The sequence below is a fragment of the Oncorhynchus keta genome, chromosome 4, assembly GCF_023373465.1.
Source record: "Oncorhynchus keta strain PuntledgeMale-10-30-2019 chromosome 4, Oket_V2, whole genome shotgun sequence".
Classification (NCBI taxonomy): domain Eukaryota; kingdom Metazoa; phylum Chordata; class Actinopteri; order Salmoniformes; family Salmonidae; genus Oncorhynchus; species Oncorhynchus keta.
The window spans coordinates 31947219-31966451 of NC_068424.1; the positions used below are offsets into that span (position 1 = coordinate 31947219).

General features: G+C 43.8%; 1 protein-coding gene across 1 annotated transcript in view; it reads left to right on the forward strand.

Annotated features, from left to right (window-relative positions):
• malrd1 (MAM and LDL receptor class A domain containing 1) overlaps window positions 1-19233 on the forward strand; it is a 125573-nt gene that overhangs the window by 16976 nt on the left and 89364 nt on the right. The window contains exons 6-8 of the mRNA XM_052506099.1: window positions 17256-17399; window positions 17869-18027; window positions 18764-18869. Of these exons, the coding sequence (XP_052362059.1) occupies window positions 17256-17399; window positions 17869-18027; window positions 18764-18869 (409 nt within the window). The remainder of the gene's footprint in view (window positions 1-17255; window positions 17400-17868; window positions 18028-18763; window positions 18870-19233) is intronic.

The following is a 19233-nucleotide window of genomic DNA, read 5'->3' on the forward strand; positions in this document are numbered from 1 at the left end:
CTCTCTCCCAGCGTTCACCTGGTGAAGTTGATTGCTCCTCTCTCCCAGCGTTCACCTGGTGAAGTTGATTGCTCCTCTCTCCCAGCGTTCACCTGGTGAAGTTGATTGCTCCTCTCTCCCAGCGTTCACCTGGTGAAGTTGATTGCTCCTCTCTCCCAGCGTTCACCTGGTGAAGTTGATTGCTCCTCTCTCCCAGCGTTCACCTGGTGAAGTTGATTGCTCCTCTCTCCCAGCGTTCACCTGGTGAAGTTGATTGCTCCTCTCTCCCTGCGTTCACCTGGTGAAGTTGATTGCTCCTCTCTCCCAGCGTTCACCTGGTGAAGTTGATTGCTCCTCTCTCCCAGCGTTCACCTGGTGAAGTTGATTGCTCCTCTCTCCCAGCGTTCACCTGGTGAAGTTGATTGCTCCTCTCTCCCACCTGCGTTCACCTGGTGAAGTTGATTGCTCCTCTCTCCCAGGTGAAGTTGATTGCGTTCACCTGGTGAAGTTGATTGCTCCCTCTCTCCCCCAGCGTTCACCTGGTGAAGTTGATTGCTCCTCTCTCCCAGCGTTCACCTGGTGAAGTTGATTGCTCCTCTCTCCCAGCGTTCACCTGGTGAAGTTGATTGCTCCTCTCTCCCAGCGTTCACCTGGTGAAGTTGATTGCTCCTCTCTCCCAGCGTTCACCTGGTGACGTAACGGGCCTTTGGCCGGTTCCATGCGGCTCAGATAATCGAATCCGCCCAATGATAAAGTCAGTTGAGAATAATACCACCTGACAATGTAAACAGACACTCACGGCATTACCAGTGATAAATAAGGAAAAAGAAGAGATATGCTTTCTAGAGGAAATCCTTGAGAATGAATTCCTCGCTCATACAGTACCAGTAGGAAAGAAGTATTTGAAAATGGAATCTATGAAACGCCTCTCTACGCTTTCTAAATGGATTAATAACGCCACCTCTTGGACCCAGGGACATTTTCTCAATAGCGATCATTTGCTTCTTTAACATGTCTGGCCACTGGATTTTTTTTATGATCTTCTCTTTTGATCGAGTGTCTGTGTTCAATGATGCTTTCCTTAAGGGATTCAGTTGATCATGTAAACAACATTCTTGGTTTTACAAGATGTGAAAGTGCTCATTTCCGTTCTCTTGAGGGCGATTGTACCATTTTAATGTTTCTTATGAGTTGACAATGAATACGATTACCACACTTAAAATCCCCCCACTGCTGGCAATCCTGTAAGCCTATTGGACTTGACGATCTTGTGAGGGACAAGCGTTCACCCCTCTATTTATTATATTCCTGGCTTTCTTAGAAGTAACCAGGGGTTTCTCCTTAAATAGATTTTCTTAAAGGTGCACGACTTTGTAAAATATACCCGTGTTTAAATGTAACATTCTTTGTAGTACTTGTCTTGGGAGTAAGGGTCGTGCAATATATACGAGATGGCTTTTTCCTGCTCCTGTTCTGAACCAGTGGGATCTTTCCCGGATTCTCTGTTTTAATTTGACTTCTTGTAGCCATTCCCTTTTGAAAATACAAATGTATTCCAATTTATCCAGCATACATTGTTTATTCCTTTCTTGTACAACGGGTGGGTCTAATCCTGAATGCCGATTGGTTAAAACTGTGTTCTAACTTGGTATCTCTTCCACAAGTTACCACCTGCTAAAGCTAAAGGCTTTTCTTCAGAGGTAGGGTGATAGTGGTTTTCATGCAAAAGGATGTTGCAGTCTGTGGGTTTGGTATACAGATCACAGGATAAAACACACATTTGTTTTGTGACCATTACGTCCAAAAAGGTCATCGTTTCAGTGTTATAATTCAGAGTAAATTTCAGACATCTAAAACGATCATTTATAAACCTCCAACATTGTAATGTCTCCCTTGTTACGGTAAAAAAAACATGATCGATATAACATCTCCAAGTAACAATAATGGGGGAGAAAATAGTTCATGTTAGGGTCCTATAAAAAAAACTTATTCTAGTCTGCCAACAAAAAGATTAGCATAACTATATAAAAGCCATCTTTGTTCCCTTGCCAGTCGAAGGTAGGGCCTATTATTGAAGCAAAATAAGTTGTTTTTCAAAACAGAAGAAGCCAGGCTGACGGTGAAGCTTGTGGGGAGGTTGTGTACTGGCCTGGTATCAAGACAGTGTTCTGAGGTCTCCAGGCATTGTTGGTGTGTCATGGTGGTATACAAGGCCTTAATGTCCTAGGAGCACAATATAGTTCCTGGGTTCAACAGGGGAGGCTATAGATGAACACAATGAATTGAGTGCTGTCCTTGATGTATGACTTCAGCTTCGGGACAAACTCTTTAATGTGATGATCTACAAAACTGGAGACCCTTTCTGTGAGTCTACCAAACCGGAGACAACTGGCGTGTCAGGATGGTTAAGAGGCTTGAGGGGGGGCACTCATTCAGGAGAAACTGTGCAACTTTAGGGGTGATATCTGAATTAAACTCACCCTCCTCGAGTAAGAGTCTGAGATCTGTTTGGAATAATCGTGAAGGATATGCGTTCATCTGTTCGTAGAAACAAGAGCCATTAAGTTGTCTTAGGACCTCCTGGTCACATCTGGATTTGTCCATAACCACAATTGCACCTCCTTTATCTGCAGGTTTTATGACAACAGAGGCATTCTTCTCAAGTTCACTTTAGTGCCATCTGCTTTTCTTTAGAGCTGTTAATAATTTTGTCGTGGGCTTTCTTCTTCAGATACGTTTCCAAATCCAGCTCAGCGAGTCTACACTACAGTGCGTTGCAAAAGTATTCATCCCCCTTGGCATTTTTGCTATTTTGTTGCATTACCACCTGTAATTTAAATATATTTTTATTTGGATTTCATATAATGGACATACACAAAATAGTCCAAATCGGTGAAGTGAAATTGTTAAAAATGACAATGAGTCAAATTATCTGTCACAAGATCTCAGTATGTATACACCTGTTCTGAAAGGCGCCAGAGTCTGCAACACCACTAAACAAGTGGCAACACAAAGTAAGTGGCACCATGAAGACCAAGAAGCTCTCCAAACAGGTCAGGGACAAAGCTGCGGAGAAGTACAGATCAGGGTTGAGTTATAAAAGAACATCTGAAACTTTGAACATCCCACGGAGCACCATTAAATCCATTATTAAAAAATGTAAAGAATATGGCACCACAAAAAAACTGCCAAGAGAGGGCCACCCACCAAAACTCATGAACCAGGCAAGGAGGGCATTAATCAGACAGGCAACAAAGAGACCAAAAATAACCTTGAAGGAACTGCAAAGCTCCACATTGGAGATTAGAGTACTTTAAGCCGTACAGAGCTGGGCTTTACGGAAGAGTGGCCAGAAAAAAGACATTGCTTAAATAAAAAAATGTGGGAGACTCCCCAAACATATGGAAGAAGATACTCTGGTCAGATGAGACTAAATTTGAACTTTTGCTTTCAAGGAAAACGCTATGTCTGGCGCAAACCCAATACCTCTCATCACCCCGAGGACTACATCCCCATCATGCTGTGGGGATGTTTTTCATCGGCAGGGACTGGGAAACTGGTCAGAATTGAAGGAATGATGGATGGTGCTAAATACAGGGAAATTCTTGAGGGAAACCTGTTTGTCTTCCAGATATTTGAGACTGAGATGGAGGTTCACCTTCCAGCAGGACAATGACCCTAAGCATACTACTAAAGCAACACTTGAGTGGTTTAAGGGGAAACATTTAAATGTCTTGGAATGGCCTAGTCACAGCCCAGACCTCAATCCAGTTGAGAATCTGTGGTATGATTTAAAAATTGCTGTATACTAGCGGAACCCATCCAACTTGAAGGAGCTGGAGCAGTTTTGCCTTGAAAAATGGGAAAAACTCCCAGAGGCTAGATGTACCACGCTTATAGAGACAGAACCCAAGAGACTTGCAGCTGTAATTGCTGCAAAAGGTGTCTCTACAAAGTATTGACTTTGGGGAGGTGGGGGGTGAATAGTTATGCATGTTCAAGTTTTCATTTTTTGTTGACTTATTTCTTGTTTGTTTCACAATAAAAACTATTTTGCATCTTCAAAGTTGTAGGCATGTTGTGTACATCAAATGATACAAACACCCCCAAAATCTATTTTAATTCCAGTTTGTAAGGCAACAAAATAGGAAAAATGCCAAGCGGGGGTGAATACTTTTGCAAGCCACTGTATGTCTCAATTGAGTTACCTCCTTCAATAGTACACATTGTGCACAGATATTCAACTCCTGAGTGTGACACTCAGCCTTGGCATATCATCTTTAGTAGTAGCCTACCGACCTTGGATTTGTCTGTGTGCATTGACAATGGAACTCAAATCTCTACCCACAAGCCAATGTTTTTGACTTTTTCTTTTCACATGATACTACAGCAATATTTCTCAGCACCAAGTACACTATAGCATCTTTACGGTGCGGTTTACGACCAACATTATTCACCCGACAGCATTACGTACCTTTTCTCTGTGTCTATAAAACAAATGGAGGTCATAGGTTTTCCATCGATTTTCCTATTTTACCATCCGCGGGTGCCTTTGGGCCTTAAAGTCCTTTCTCATGGTGTGATGTGTGTAGAGAGAGAGTCTGTATTGTCGTTTAACGTAACACTCCTAAAGCGGAGCTTTGAGGCGTGGTTCCCTTAGTCTGCCCACCACAGGGCCAGCTACTAGCCTCTAGCACCGGGCCTAGTTTAGCATGTCTAAGTGGAGGGGGTAGGTCAATGACATCCCAGGCATGCAATCTCTCTGCCTCCATCTGTCTTCTTGCTCCTGTGGTGCCACTTTTAACTGTGTGACTGTGCTATGACTCATCAAGCCTGGGAATTGTCCTGGTCAACCGTAATGGCAAAGACGTAAAAACACACAATCTGCGGGTCCAAGATCCCGTCGCTTGTGACTTCATCTTAGTGTCCGTGTTATTTTCTCTCAGGTGTGTCTGGTTGGTCATCTCGACTCCTACTAAACTTTACTGCTTATGAATCATTTCATCATGTTTTAATTAAACACCCTTGAACAGAGCAGAGGAACCTGTGTTATACCAACACTTGTGAAAAGTAGGGTATAGTTTAGTAGCTTGACTTTGATCCATAGCACGTGAGATGTTGACATGTCTCTATGAGCTATAAACACATCATTTGATCACCCTGTTGTAGGAAATTTAGCATTTGTACTATATTTCATTATAAAAAGGATTCTGAAGTTTGTAATTTCCACTTTGAAATTACCGACTTGTCCATTTAATTTCAATCCACATAATAATTCATATTTTCTGTTGCTGCAGGATTAATTTCCCTCCTGTAGCAAACTGGCTAAATGAAGATCCTGCATCTGTAGCACCACATTGCCTGTAGTCTACTGTACATGGTGGAGGAACATATTGCCTGTAGCCTACTGTACATGGTGGAGGAACATATTGCCTGTAGTCTACTGTACATGATGGAGGAACATATTGCCTGTAGTCTACTGTACATGGTGGAGGAACATATTGCCTGTAGCCTACTGTACATGGTGGAGGAACATATTGCCTGTAGTCTACTGTACATGGTGGAGGAACATATTGCCTGTAGCCTACTGTACATGGTGGAGGAACATATTGCCTGTAGTCTACTGTACATGGTGGAGGAACATATTGCCTGTAGCCTACTGTACATGGTGGAGGAACATATTGCCTGTAGCCTACTGTACATGGTGGAGGAACATATTGCCTGTAGCCTACTGTACATGGTGGAGGAACATATTGCCTGTAGTCTACTGTACATGGTGGAGGAACATATTGCCTGTAGCCTACTGTACATGGTGGAGGAACATATTGCCTGTAGCCTACTGTACATGGTGGAGGAACATATTGCCTGTAGCCTACTGTACATGGTGGAGGAACATATTGCCTGTAGCCTACTGTACATGGTGGAGGAACATATTGCCTGTAGCCTACTGTACATGGTGGAGGAACATATTGCCTGTAGCCTACTGTACATGGTGGAGGAACATATTGCCTGTAGCCTACTGTACATGGTGGAGGAACATATTGCCTGTAGCCTACTGTACATGGTGGAGGAACATATTGCCTGTAGTCTACTGTACATGGTGGAGGAACATATTGCCTGTAGCCTACTGTACATGGTGGAGGAACATATTGCCTGTAGTCTACTGTACATGGTGGAGGAACATATTGCCTGTAGCCTACTGTACATGGTGGAGGAACATATTGCCTGTAGCCTACTGTACATGGTGGAGGAACATATTGCCTGTAGCCTACTGTACATGGTGGAGGAACATATTGCCTGTAGTCTACTGTACATGGTGGAGGAACATATTGCCTGTAGTCTACTGTACATGGTGGAGGAACATATTGCCTGTAGTCTACTGTACATGGTGGAGGAACATATTGCCTGTAGTCTACTGTACATGGTGGAGGAACATATTGCCTGTAGCCTACTGTACATGGTGGAGGAACATATTGCCTGTAGCCTACTGTACATGGTGGAGGAACATATTGCCTGTAGTCTACTGTACATGGTGGAGGAACATATTGCCTGTAGTCTACTGTACATGGTGGAGGAACATATTGCCTGTAGTCTACTGTACATGGTGGAGGAACATATTGCCTGTAGTCTACTGTACATGGTGGAGGAACATATTGCCTGTAGTCTACTGTACATGGTGGAGGAACATATTGCCTGTAGTCTACTGTACATGGTGGAGGAACATATTGCCTGTAGTCTACTGTACATGGTGGAGGAACATATTGTCTGTAGTCTACTGTACATGGTGGAGGAACATATTGCCTGTAGTCTACTGTACACGGTGGAGGAACATATTGCCTGTAGTCTACTGTACATGGTGGAGGAACATATTGCCTGTAGTCTACTGTACATGTGGAGGAACTACCTGTAGCCTACTGTACATGGTGGAGGAACATATTGCCTGTAGTCTACTGTACATGGTGGAGGAACATATTGCCTGTAGTCTACTGTACATGGTGGAGGAACATATTGCCTGTAGTCTACTGTACATGGTGGAGGAACATATTGCCTGTAGCCTACTGTACATGGTGGAGGAACATATTGCCTGTAGCCTACTGTACATGGTGGAGGAACATATTGCCTGTAGTCTACTGTACATGGTGGAGGAACATATTGCCTGTAGCCTACTGTACATGGTGGAGGAACATATTGCCTGTAGCCTACTGTACATGGTGGAGGAACATATTGCCTGTAGCCTACTGTACATGGTGGAGGAACATATTGCCTGTAGCCTACTGTACATGGTGGAGGAACATATTGCCTGTAGCCTACTGTACATGGTGGAGGAACATATTGCCTGTAGCCTACTGTACATGGTGGAGGAACATATTGCCTGTAGCCTACTGTACATGGTGGAGGAACATATTGCCTGTAGCCTACTGTACATGGTGGAGGAACATATTGCCTGTAGCCTACTGTACATGGTGGAGGAACATATTGCCTGTAGCCTACTGTACATGGTGGAGGAACATATTGCCTGTAGCCTACTGTACATGGTGGAGGAACATATTGCCTGTAGCCTACTGTACATGGTGGAGGAACATATTGCCTGTAGCCTACTGTACATGGTGGAGGAACATATTGCCTGTAGCCTACTGTACATGGTGGAGGAACATATTGCCTGTAGCCTACTGTACATGGTGGAGGAACATATTGCCTGTAGCCTACTGTACATGGTGGAGGAACATATTGCCTTTAGCCTACTGTACATGGTGGAGGAACATATTGTCTGTCGTCTAAATTGGCACTTTTTCCTATTTTGTTGAAGTGGCACTTCACATTTTTTGTATGGAAAATGACTGTGAGGATTTATTTGACAATATTCACAATATATTGACAATTTAAATATTTTTTTGAATAAATATCTTATTTCATCAATTACATTTGGAAATGCGTATTTGAGTGAACATTTGCAAGCCAGCAGGAGATGAAACACAAAGTGAATTCTCTCTTCCCTGTCTCCCGGGTTTTAGCTTGCGGCTATTAGGATTAGGATTTAGGATATTAACTAGCTTGTACATGACAAATTTAGCTAGGTATGTTATCGACATATGGCAGTACACAAACAAAATCTAGCTCGCATATTTTGCCAGCTGGAAAGAAATAGCCGCAAATTAATTCAGTAACTGAGGAAGAGGATAGTGTAGCATGTGCTTAGCATGGAATATGCTAACAATGAAACTGACCAAAGGACTAGATTCGGGAAGAGCAGTAATGAGATTAGCATTAAAAGATCAGACCAGAGACCAGGATATACAATTTTAACATGGTACTAATTCCGGCTAGTTTATTTTAGAAAAAATGCACTATAGCTAGCTAACGTTAGAATTGAGGTAGCAAGTTAGCTCTTTCACTTAGCTACTGGTTCACTTACATTCTCTCGGTCTCTGCTGGTGCTGCTGGCAGTTTAAAATGCTTTAGAAACCACATTGATGGTAGGGACAGCATGCACTTTAAGAAGAAACTTCTCGCTGAAGCTCTCTCACACATTTCTGCAACATTGAAGGTTCCCAAGGACACAGTGGCCTCCATCATTCTTAAATGGAAGAAGTTTGGAACCACCAAGACTCTTCCTAAAGCTGGCCGCCTGTCCAAACTGAGCATTCGGGGGAGAAGGGCCTTGGTTAGGGAGGTGACCAAGAACCTTATGGTCATTTTGACAGAGCTCCAGAGTTCCTCTGTGGAGATGGGATAACCTTCCAGAAGGTCAACCATCTCTGCAGCACTCCTCCAATCAGCACTTTATGGTAGAGTCGCCAGACAGAAGCCACTCCTCAGTAAAAGGCACATGAAACCAAGATTGAACCCTTTGGCCTGAATGCCAAACGTCATGTCTGGAGGAAACTTGGCACCATCCCTACGGTGAAGCATGGTGGTGGCGGCATCATTGCTGTGGGGATGGATCCAAAATGGCGTAGCAGTAAGACCTGTTTGTTTTTGTCCCGTGTAAATATTGAGTTTTGTTTAGTTTTTTTGTATACATTTCAGTCTCTGTTTTCCATTTTCGGATTAAATATACCTTCCTGCAACCAACCTCACCCAATGTGGTATGGATCTGCTATTTGTTAGACCTTTAACTGGAGCCTCTATCAGAGGCTAGCCATCAGTAGCTAGCCAGCTAATTAGCTAATAGCTATTTCGTCATTGTTAGCCACTGCTAGTGGTCTTTACCTTTAGCTCAGATGCCAGCCGCATTAGCCCGGATAGCCCTGGATAATACCTGCCAGTCTGCACAGCGCGATATCAGCCCTGAACATATCGGGCTGCTTTTATCCAGTCCGATTCCTGCCGCAAGCTCTGGACCATTACACCGGATCATCACAGCTAGCTAGCTGCTACCGAGTGGCTATTGTGGCTAATGCCCTTGTCCAGAAGCAAGCACCAGTTAGCCTCGAGCTAGCCTCGAGCTAGGCCCATCTCCCGGCTAGCAAACTAAGTACACCAACTACAATACCTTTCTTGCCAGTTGGCCTGGACCCTTTGTTGACACGGAGCCCCGCCGATCCATCACGACTGGTCTGCTGGTCTGTTGACATAATTCGGGCGATGTGCTCTCAACCGGCAACTGCGTTGTGGATGTCGGTGAAGACCCATCTGCTAGCCCCGGACCGCTAGCTTTCTGAACGCTGTGTCTCCGGCTCGCCTAGCGTAGTAACGACTACCGAACGGCTCCCTGTTTCATCTATTGCTGCTCATTGGACCCTATGATCACTCGGCTACACAGCTGATGCTTGCTGGACTGTTCATTAACACGGTACTTCATTTTGTTTATCTGTCAGCCCCAGCCTCAAACTCAGGCCCTGTGTGTAACTAACTGACCCTCTCTGCCCATTTATCGCCATTTACCCATTGTTGTTGTCTTAGCTGTTTACCCATTGTTGTTTTAGCTCTCCCAATCAACACCTGTGATTGCTTTATGCCTCTCTAATGTCAATATGCCTTGTGTACTGTTGTTTAGCCCCTAGTCCCGCTCAACATGCCTCATAGCGCCTTTGTCCCCCCCCCCCCTACACATACGGAGACCGCACCTAGCTTATCTGGCACCTCCAGAGATACAACCTCTCTCATCGTCACTCAATGCATAGGATTATCTACTGTAGAGAGAGCATGCAGAGGTCTGTCATACTATCCAGGTCTATGCCCAAACAGTTCGAGTTTCTACTTTTAAAAATTCCATCTCTCCAGAAATAAGTCCCTCACTGTTGCCACTTGTTATAGACCCCCTTCAGCTCCCAGCTGTGAATTGGACACCACATGTGAACTGATTGCCCCATCTATCGTCAGAGATCGTACTGTTAGGTGACCAAAATTGGGATAAGCTTATTAACACCCCTGCCATCCTACAATCTAAAGTAGATGCCCTCAATCTCTCACAAATGATCAAGGAACCTACCAGGTACAACCCCACATCCGTTAACATGAGCACCCTCATAGATATCATCCTGACCAACTTGCTCTCTAATAACACCTCTGCTGTTTTCAACCAGGATCTCAGCGATCACTTCCTCATTGCCTGCGTCCGTTATGGGTCCGCGGTCAAACCACCACCCCTCATCACTGTCAAACGCTCCCTAAAACACTTCTGCGAGCAGGCTTTCTAATCAACCTGACCTGTGTATCCTGGAAGAATATTGACCTCATCCCGTCAGTAGAGGACGCCTGGTTGTTCTTTGAAAGTGCTTTCCTCACCATCTTAAATAAGCATGCCCCTTTCAAAAAATGTAGAACTAAGAACAGATATAGCCCTTGGTTCACTCCAGACTTTACTGCCCTTGACCAGCACAAAAACATCCTGTGGTGTACTGCACTAGCATCGAATAGTCCCTGTGATATGCAACGTTTCAGGGAAGTCAGGAACCAATATACACAGGCAGTTCGGAAAGCAAAGGCTAGCTTTTTCAAACAGAAATTTGCATCCTGCAGCACTAAAGTTTTGGGATAATGTAAAGTCCATGGAGAATAAGAGCACCTCCTCCCAGCTGCCCACTGCACTGAGGCTAGGAAACACTGTCACCACCAATAAAACCACGATAATCGACAATTTCAATATGCATTTCTCTACGGCTGGCCATGCTTTCCACCTGGCTACCCCAACCCCGGCCAACAGCTCTGCAACCCCCGCAACAACTGGCCCATGCCCCCCCCCATCTTCTCCTTCACCCAAATCCAGACTGCTGATTTTCTGATAGAGCTGTAAATTCTGGATCTCTACAAATCAGCTGGGCTAGACAATCTGGACCCTCTCTTCCTAAAATTATCTGCTGCCACTGTTGCAACCTCTATTACAAGTCTGTTCATTCTCTCTTTTGTATCGTCTGAGATTCCTAAAGATTGGAGAGCGGCCACGGTCATTCCCCTCTTCAAAGGGTGAGACACTCTAGACCCAAACTGTTACAGATCTATATCCATCCTGCCCTGCCTGTCTTCGAAAGCCAAGTGAACAAATAGATTACCAACCATTTCGCATCCCACCGTACGTTCTCCGTTATGCAATCCGGTTTCCAAGCTGGTCACAGGTGCACCTCAGCCATGCTCAAGGTCCAAAACCACATCATAACCTCTGCTCGATAAAAGACAGTACTGTGCAGCCGTCTTCATCGACCTGGCCAAGGCTTTCGACTCTGTCAATCACCACATCCTCATCGGCAGACTCAACAGCCTTGGTTTCTCTATTGACTGCCTCGCCTGGTTCACCAACTACAGAGTTCAGTGTGTCAAATCGGAGGGCCTGTTGTCCGGACCTCTGGCAGTCTCTATGGGGGTGCCACAAGGTTAAATTCTTGGGCCGAATCTTTTCTCTGTATATATCAATGATGTCGCTCTTTCTGCTGGTGATTATTTCATACACCTCTACGCAGACGACACCCTTCTGTATACCTCTGGCCCTTCTTTGGACACTGTGTTAACAAACCTCTAAACAAGCTTCAATGCAATACAACACTCCTTCCGTGGCCTCCAACTGCTCTTAAATGCTAGTAAAATGAAATGCATGCTCTTCCGATCGCTATCCGCACCCGCCCGCCCGACTAGCATCACTACTCTGGACAGTTCTGACTTAGAATATGTTGACAGCTATAACACCTAGGTGTCTGGCTAGACTGTAAACTCTCCTTCCAGACACATATTAAGCATCTCCAATCCAAAATTAAATCTAGAATCGTCTTCCTATTTTGCAACAAAGCCTCCTTCACTCATGCTGCCAAACATACCCTCGTAAAACTGACTATCCTACTGATCCTTGACTTCGGTGATGTCATTTTCAAAATAGCCTCTAACACTCTACTCAGCAAATTGGATGCAGTCTATCACAGTGCCATCCGTTTTGTCACCAAAGACCCATATACTACCCACCACTGCGACCTGTATTCCTAAAAACCTGTTTTTGCTTTGTCATTATGAGGTATTGTGTGTAGATTGATGAGGGGGAAAAAACAATTTAATAAATTTGAGCCTAAGGCTGTAACGTAACAAAATGTGGAAAAAGTCTAGGGGTATGAATACTTTCCGAATGCACTCTATATAACAGTTTCGCCTAATAGGAATACACAGCAGATTACAAACTAATGATTGTGTTTTTAGCCAAGAAAAGCCTCTTTGAATATATAGCTCCCGTCTTTTATATCTAACCACGTTCCATTTTGTTCAGTTACATTGGCTTCTTTCTGCGCAATGTCTGTTATTATTCATATCACCTCCAGTTCGGCTGCAAGTTTACAGCAGTGATGTATTTCCCCACAATGGTTATAAATACCGATACAGAGCTTTGTCACAAATAATGGGCTTAGAACCATCAATAATACCCCACGATTAAACGGAAACCATGGATACAGGATGAAACATGACAGAAACAGGTTATTGTAAATATTCCCGTTCCCCTGAAACAAATCCGGGTTCATAATAAGTGATCATAGGTTTGACCTTTATTCACCTGGTCAGTCTGTCATGAAAAGAGCAGGTGTTCTTAATGTGTTGTACACTCGGTGTATCTCCAAAGGGACACACATACACACACACACACACACATATATATATATATATATATACACACAAAGACACTTTGCTTAGGTAGATGTCAGTGGATGCTTGTGTACTTTTGTGTGTGTTTAAAGGGATGTGAATGTCTTGTCTTTTTGTATGATTGTGAGTGACTGGGTGGGCATGTGTGTGTGGAACACGCTGCTCCAAATTAATAATTTTGACCAGTTCCAGTGATTTTCTTAGTTATATTGTCTGGGGCTCTGTAGAGGAACTGAATGGGTGTCTTTCTGGCTGCTGGCTCCTCAGTCTGGATCTCTCTATGCCTGCATCCCGAATTCAAACCTATTCCCTACCTAATACATTACTAAAAGTAGTGCACCATGTAGGGAATAGGGTGGCATTTGGTTTGCAATCCTGGATCTCTCTGTCAGTCACAACTCATGTTGCTGGAGTCGATCCAGGAGATAGTCATCTTTATTACCAAAGGCTACAAGGGGAAGGGACATGTTATTTTTTACCCCATTCATTCACAAGATACTAGGGCCAGGCCATAGACTTGATACCTCCTCCAAAACAGAACCATATGGTTTTATTTCAAACATATACAACTCAGTCACTATAGAGTATAGTAGTAGTTCTCAAACCTCTCCTGTAGGGGATCCTTGCCACTCCATGTATTTGATTTATTGCAGAGCTAGCACACCTGATACAACTTGTCAACTAATCATCGACCCTTGACTAGGTGAATCAGGTGAGCTAGATCAGGACTACAACTAATTGTGAATAGTCTGGGGGTCCCAGAGCAGAGGTTTGAGAACCACTCGTCTATAGTATCCAAGTACAACAGAGGAACTAAGCATGACCTTCCTGTACATTTTATGTAGCCTGACTAATATCAAACTCAAAGTGGACAGCTTGCGTTGTACCATGCGGTCTGGATTGCCAGGCTACCATAGACCTGCTACCTGTTCTAAACACGTCTGGATGGTTCTACTGTATTTAAAACAGATACAACTCACAGTATAGTCCACAGTATCCAAGTGCAACAGAGGAACTATGCATGAACTTCCTGTACATGTCTGTATATTCTGTTTTTAAAGTTTTCCAATGTTTGTGAGTTACTGTTCTTACTCAAAGAAATGAGAAGAGAAGCCTTTTTTTTCAATATCCAGCCAGAACCCATCTGAAAATTGGACTATTTTATTTAATCGTGTTTCCAATACTTCTCATATAAAAGCCAGAATTTAATTTCAGTCCAATTAAGAGAGAGAGTCTGCGGCTCAATATTGATCTAAATAACTCTACGCTCCCATTGGTTCTCATCACTTCATGGTCCAATCAAAATCCTCTCTGCCATAACAACATAATGTACTTACTCTTATGGAGGATGAAGACTGATTTAAGGGTAGCTCTCTTTAGTGCACAGTGATTTCCCATGAGTGGAGCTTTATGAAAAACGTGCATGGGATAGATATCATGGCTGTAATTGCCTGCATGTGTACAAGACATAACGTAGAGCTCTGTCTGAATTATGAAGTCTGCATCTCAAATGGCACCCTATTCCCTATATACAGCGCCTTCAGAAAGTATTCACACCTCTTGACTTATTGACTTTTGTTCTGTTACAGCCTGAATTTAAAATGGAATAAATTATGAATTTTGTCACTGACCTACACACAATACCCCATAATCTCAAAGTGGAATTATGTTTCTTTTTAAAGAATTGAGATAAAAAATAAATAAAAAATAAAAGCTGAAATGTCTTGGGTCAATAACTAATCAACACCTTTGTTATGGCAAGCCTAAATAAATTCAGGACGAAACATTTGCTTACACGTCACATAATAAGTTGCATGAACTCACTCGGTGTGCAATAATAGTGTTTAACATGATTTTGTGAATAACTATCTCATCTCTGTACCCCACACATACAATTATATGTAAGGTCCCTCAGTCGAGCAGCGAATTACAAGCACAGAATCAACCACAAATACCACAGAGGTTGCCTTGCAAAGAAGGGCACCTATTGGTAGAATGGTAAACATAAAAAAAAGCAGACAATGAATATTTCTTTAAGCATGGTGAAGTTCTTAATTACACTTTGGATGGTGTATCAATGGTGCCGGAGAGGAAGGCATATGTTTTATGTGTCCATCAACCTTTTGTGTTTTTTGTTTGTTTATTTGCAACTTATCTTTTTACTTATTTTGTTCCTAATGTTGCCGCTACCTTCTCTTATGACCAAAAATAACTTCTAGACATCAGGACTGGGATTATTCACCATGGACTAGCAAAATATTTTTTCCCTTTCACAACTCTGACGAGCCCGACGCAAAGGATATATTGCTTTCTCGGGAATAGACCCAGATCCCCGCGATTTGCGTGAAGAGGAGGTGGAGAAAAAGGGGCCAAAGGGCGGGCCACCTTCGGAGAATTCGTAGGTGATCGAATAAACCCCCGCTTCCCTCTATTTTGCTAGCAAACGTGCAATCTTTGGAGAATAAAATCTATGAGCTACGCGGAAGATTTAACTACCAACGGGACATTAAAACTGTAATATCTTATGCTTCACGGAGTCGTGGCTGAAAGACAACACTATCAACATTCAGCTGGCTGGCTACACGCTATACTGGCAGGATAGAACAGCGGTGTCTGGTAAGACAAGGGGCGGCGGACTATATATTTTTGTAAATAACAGCTGGTGCATGATATCTGAGGAAGTCTCAAACTATTGCTCGCCTGAGGTAGAGTATCTCATGATAAGCTGTGGACCACACTATCTACCTAGAGATTTCATCTGTGTTTTACGTAGCTGTTTACATACCACCACAGTCAGAGTGAGCTGTATTCCACCATAAACAAACAAGAAAACGCTCACCCAGAGGTGGAGCTCCTAGTAGGGGACTTTAATGCAGGGAAACTTAAATCCGTTTTACCAAATTTCTATCAGCATATTAAATGTGCAACTAGAGGAGAAAACTCCGGACCATCTATATTCCACACACAGAGACGCATTCAAAGCTCTCCGTTGCCCTCCATTTGGCAAATCTGACCATAATTCAATCCCCCTGATTCCTGCTTACAAGCAAAAATTAAAGCAGAAAGCACCAGTGACTAGATCAATAAAAAAGTGGTCAGATGAAGCAGATGCTAAACTACAGGACTGTTTTGCTAGCACAAACTGGAATGAGTTCTGGGATTCCTCCGATGGCATTGAGAAGTACACCACATCAGTCATTGGCTTCATCAATAAGTGCATCGATGACGTCGTCCCCACAGTGACCGTACATACAGTACATACCCTAACCAGAAGCCATGGATTACAGGCAGCATCCGCACTGAGCTAAAGGCTAGAGCTGCAGCTTTCAATGAGCGGGACTCTAACCCGGAAGCTTATAAGAAATCCCGCTATGCCCTCCGACGAACCATCAAACAGGCAAAGCATCAATACAGGACAATACAAGATCGAATCGTACTACACCGGCTCTGATGCTCGTTGGATGTGGCAGGGCTTGCAAACCATTACAGACTACAAAGGGAAGCACAGCCGAGAGCTGCGCAGTGACACAAGCCTTCCAGACGAGCTAAACTACTTTTATGCTCGCTTCGAGGCAAATAACACTGTGACATGCATGAGAGCACCAGCTGTTCCGGAAGACTGTGTGATCCCGCTCTCCGCAGCCGATGAGCCTAAATGACTACCGACCCGTAGCACTCACGTCTGTAGCCATGAAGTGCTTTGAAAGGCTGGTCATGGCTCACATCAACACCATTATCCCAGAATCCCTAGACGCACTCAATTTGCATACTGCCTCAACAGATCCACAGATGATGCAATCTCTATTGCACTCCACACTGCCCTTTCCCACCTGGACTAAAGGAACACCTATGTGAGAATGCTATTCATTGACTACAGCTCAGTGTTCAACACCATAGTGCCCTCAAAGCTCTACAGAGTATATTGTGTAGATCGTTGACAAAAAAATACAAATAAATCCATTTAAAACTTTGTAACACAACAAAATGTGAAAAGGTCAAGGGGTGTGAATACTTTCTGAAGTCACTGTAGTGCACTACTTTTGACCAGAGCCTATAGTAGTGCACTATATAGGGGATACAATGCCATTTAGGACACTGTCTGAAAGGCTTCTACACTGTCCCTAGTCCACATTGTTTACTGCTACCAGTAATAGCATTGTCTTGCCATGTGATATGTATATTCCTTCCTTTCTATGTTCTTTATCTGCTTTCATTCCCAGCCCCAGATAGCAGTGTGCCTCTGTCCCCAGTCCTTCTGTGCCCCCCCTCCTCCTTTACCTGTGCCAGTGGGGAGTGTATTGATGAGGGCAAGGTGTGTGACTTCACCCCACATTGTCCTGGCGGGGAGGATGAAGCCAGCTGCCGTAAGAACCCTGTTGCCAAAAATGCCAAGTAACAAACACACCAAACTCCAAATCCCATAAAAAACTCTGGGCGTATCCCAGGTGCTGTGCTCAAGCTTCTGTCTTTTTGTAGTTTCATCATTTTTTTCTGCTACAGTTGTAGACTATATCAGAAATGATCATGTTTGATCCTTCAGGTTGTTGAAGTTTGATGTAAGAGTACTTCTTCATTGTCCAATGTAGTTGAAGCTATGAATTAGTCAAATGTAGTCCGGAGGTCAGAATGGGGGTCAGTTCCATTCCTATTGCATTTCAATGTAGGAAAGCATTGACCCTCCCTCTGCTCGATGCCATTGAATCCATTGTCTTGTTGATTTGATTTATTTTGCGGTAAAACATTACTACGGTTTAAAAAGTACACAGAAATCCCAGAGAAGAACACAAGCAAGCTTGAAATACACTTACTTACTTATGCTCTCTCTTCACCCAGGCTCCTTCTGTGACTTTGAGAGTGACTCTTGTGGCTGGCATGAGTATGGCTTTGCCCAGGGGGATGGTTTCGACTGGGTCAGGGGCTCAGCAATGACCGTACCACTGGACCACCAGGGCCAGATCCCTCCTCTGGACCACTCCACCAACAGCAGCCAGGGTAGGAGGGAGGTGTCGCTGTCAACACAACACCACACAACACAAAGCACAGTAACGCTAGCTCTGGTCCAGGGTGTTACGTGCTTCCTCCTAACAGCATCAGTGTCAGAAAATCGCACCTAACACCTTGAACCAGAGCTAGGCAACACTGTGGTCTGAAAATAGTTATCTCCCCCACCCCCCACAGAGCGAGCTAATGGAATAAGCACAGAGGTGTGATTGCCTGATAAGAGGCTGTGTGGTGTCGGCTCGATGCTGTCGGTTTGGAAATAAGAGGCAGAATAAAATAATATTACTCGCAGATTAAATCAATCACTTCTTCAGAAAATGCCCCGTCTGGTAATTTTGTAAGTACAGAGCCAGAGAGAGCAGCGGCGTCTGGAGAGAGAGAAACGCTTTCTCAGCCATCTGAATAATAGAGGGGAAATCGACATCTCTCCCGCCTGGTATTAAAAACCACACACCTCTGCACAATATTTCACCCACTCCCAAACTTTATGTGCTCTTCTTCCTCTGCATTTTCAAAAATATATTTTTTTGCAATCAGGATAGTCAGGTTAATTGTTGTACGTTTATGGCTTCTTCCTCATGTTTATTTTTTATATGGGATGTCTCCTTCCTCCCTCCCTCCCTCCCTCCCCCCTCCTTCCTTCTCTCCGTCCATTTCTCTCAGCTCTGCTATTTTCAGGTTTTTATGCAGTTGTAAAGTTCTCCTCTGCTTTCCCTTCTCATTGCAGGCCACTTTATGTTTGTCTTGAAGAACAGTAGCAGTATTTCCCAGAAGGCTTTTCTCCGGGGCCCCCAGTACCGCCAGTCAGCCTCTGGGTGCACCATGACCTTCTGGTGAGGATGATGACCCTGTTATCTTACAAACGGCATTAGAAGATTCCATTCCTCATGGTTCAGTAATGGGTCTGATGTTATTTCCACACTGGAGTGCCTCAGGGTATAGCTTTTGATTATCTCAGTAGAGTGGCTCACTTTCTCTATAGGGCACCGTGACATTGTGCTACATACAAAATATTTACCGCTGTCTCTCTCAACAGAATAGGCATGAATTGAGATAACGCTGAATTTCTCCTGAACTCATTGGTCTGTAGATATATCACATGCCTATCTAAAGCTCTGCTGTTTTAGACTGCCAATTTGAGTTATAGATGTTCAAATGCAGTATTTCACTAGCTCTGTCTCTCTCTCCCTCTCTTTT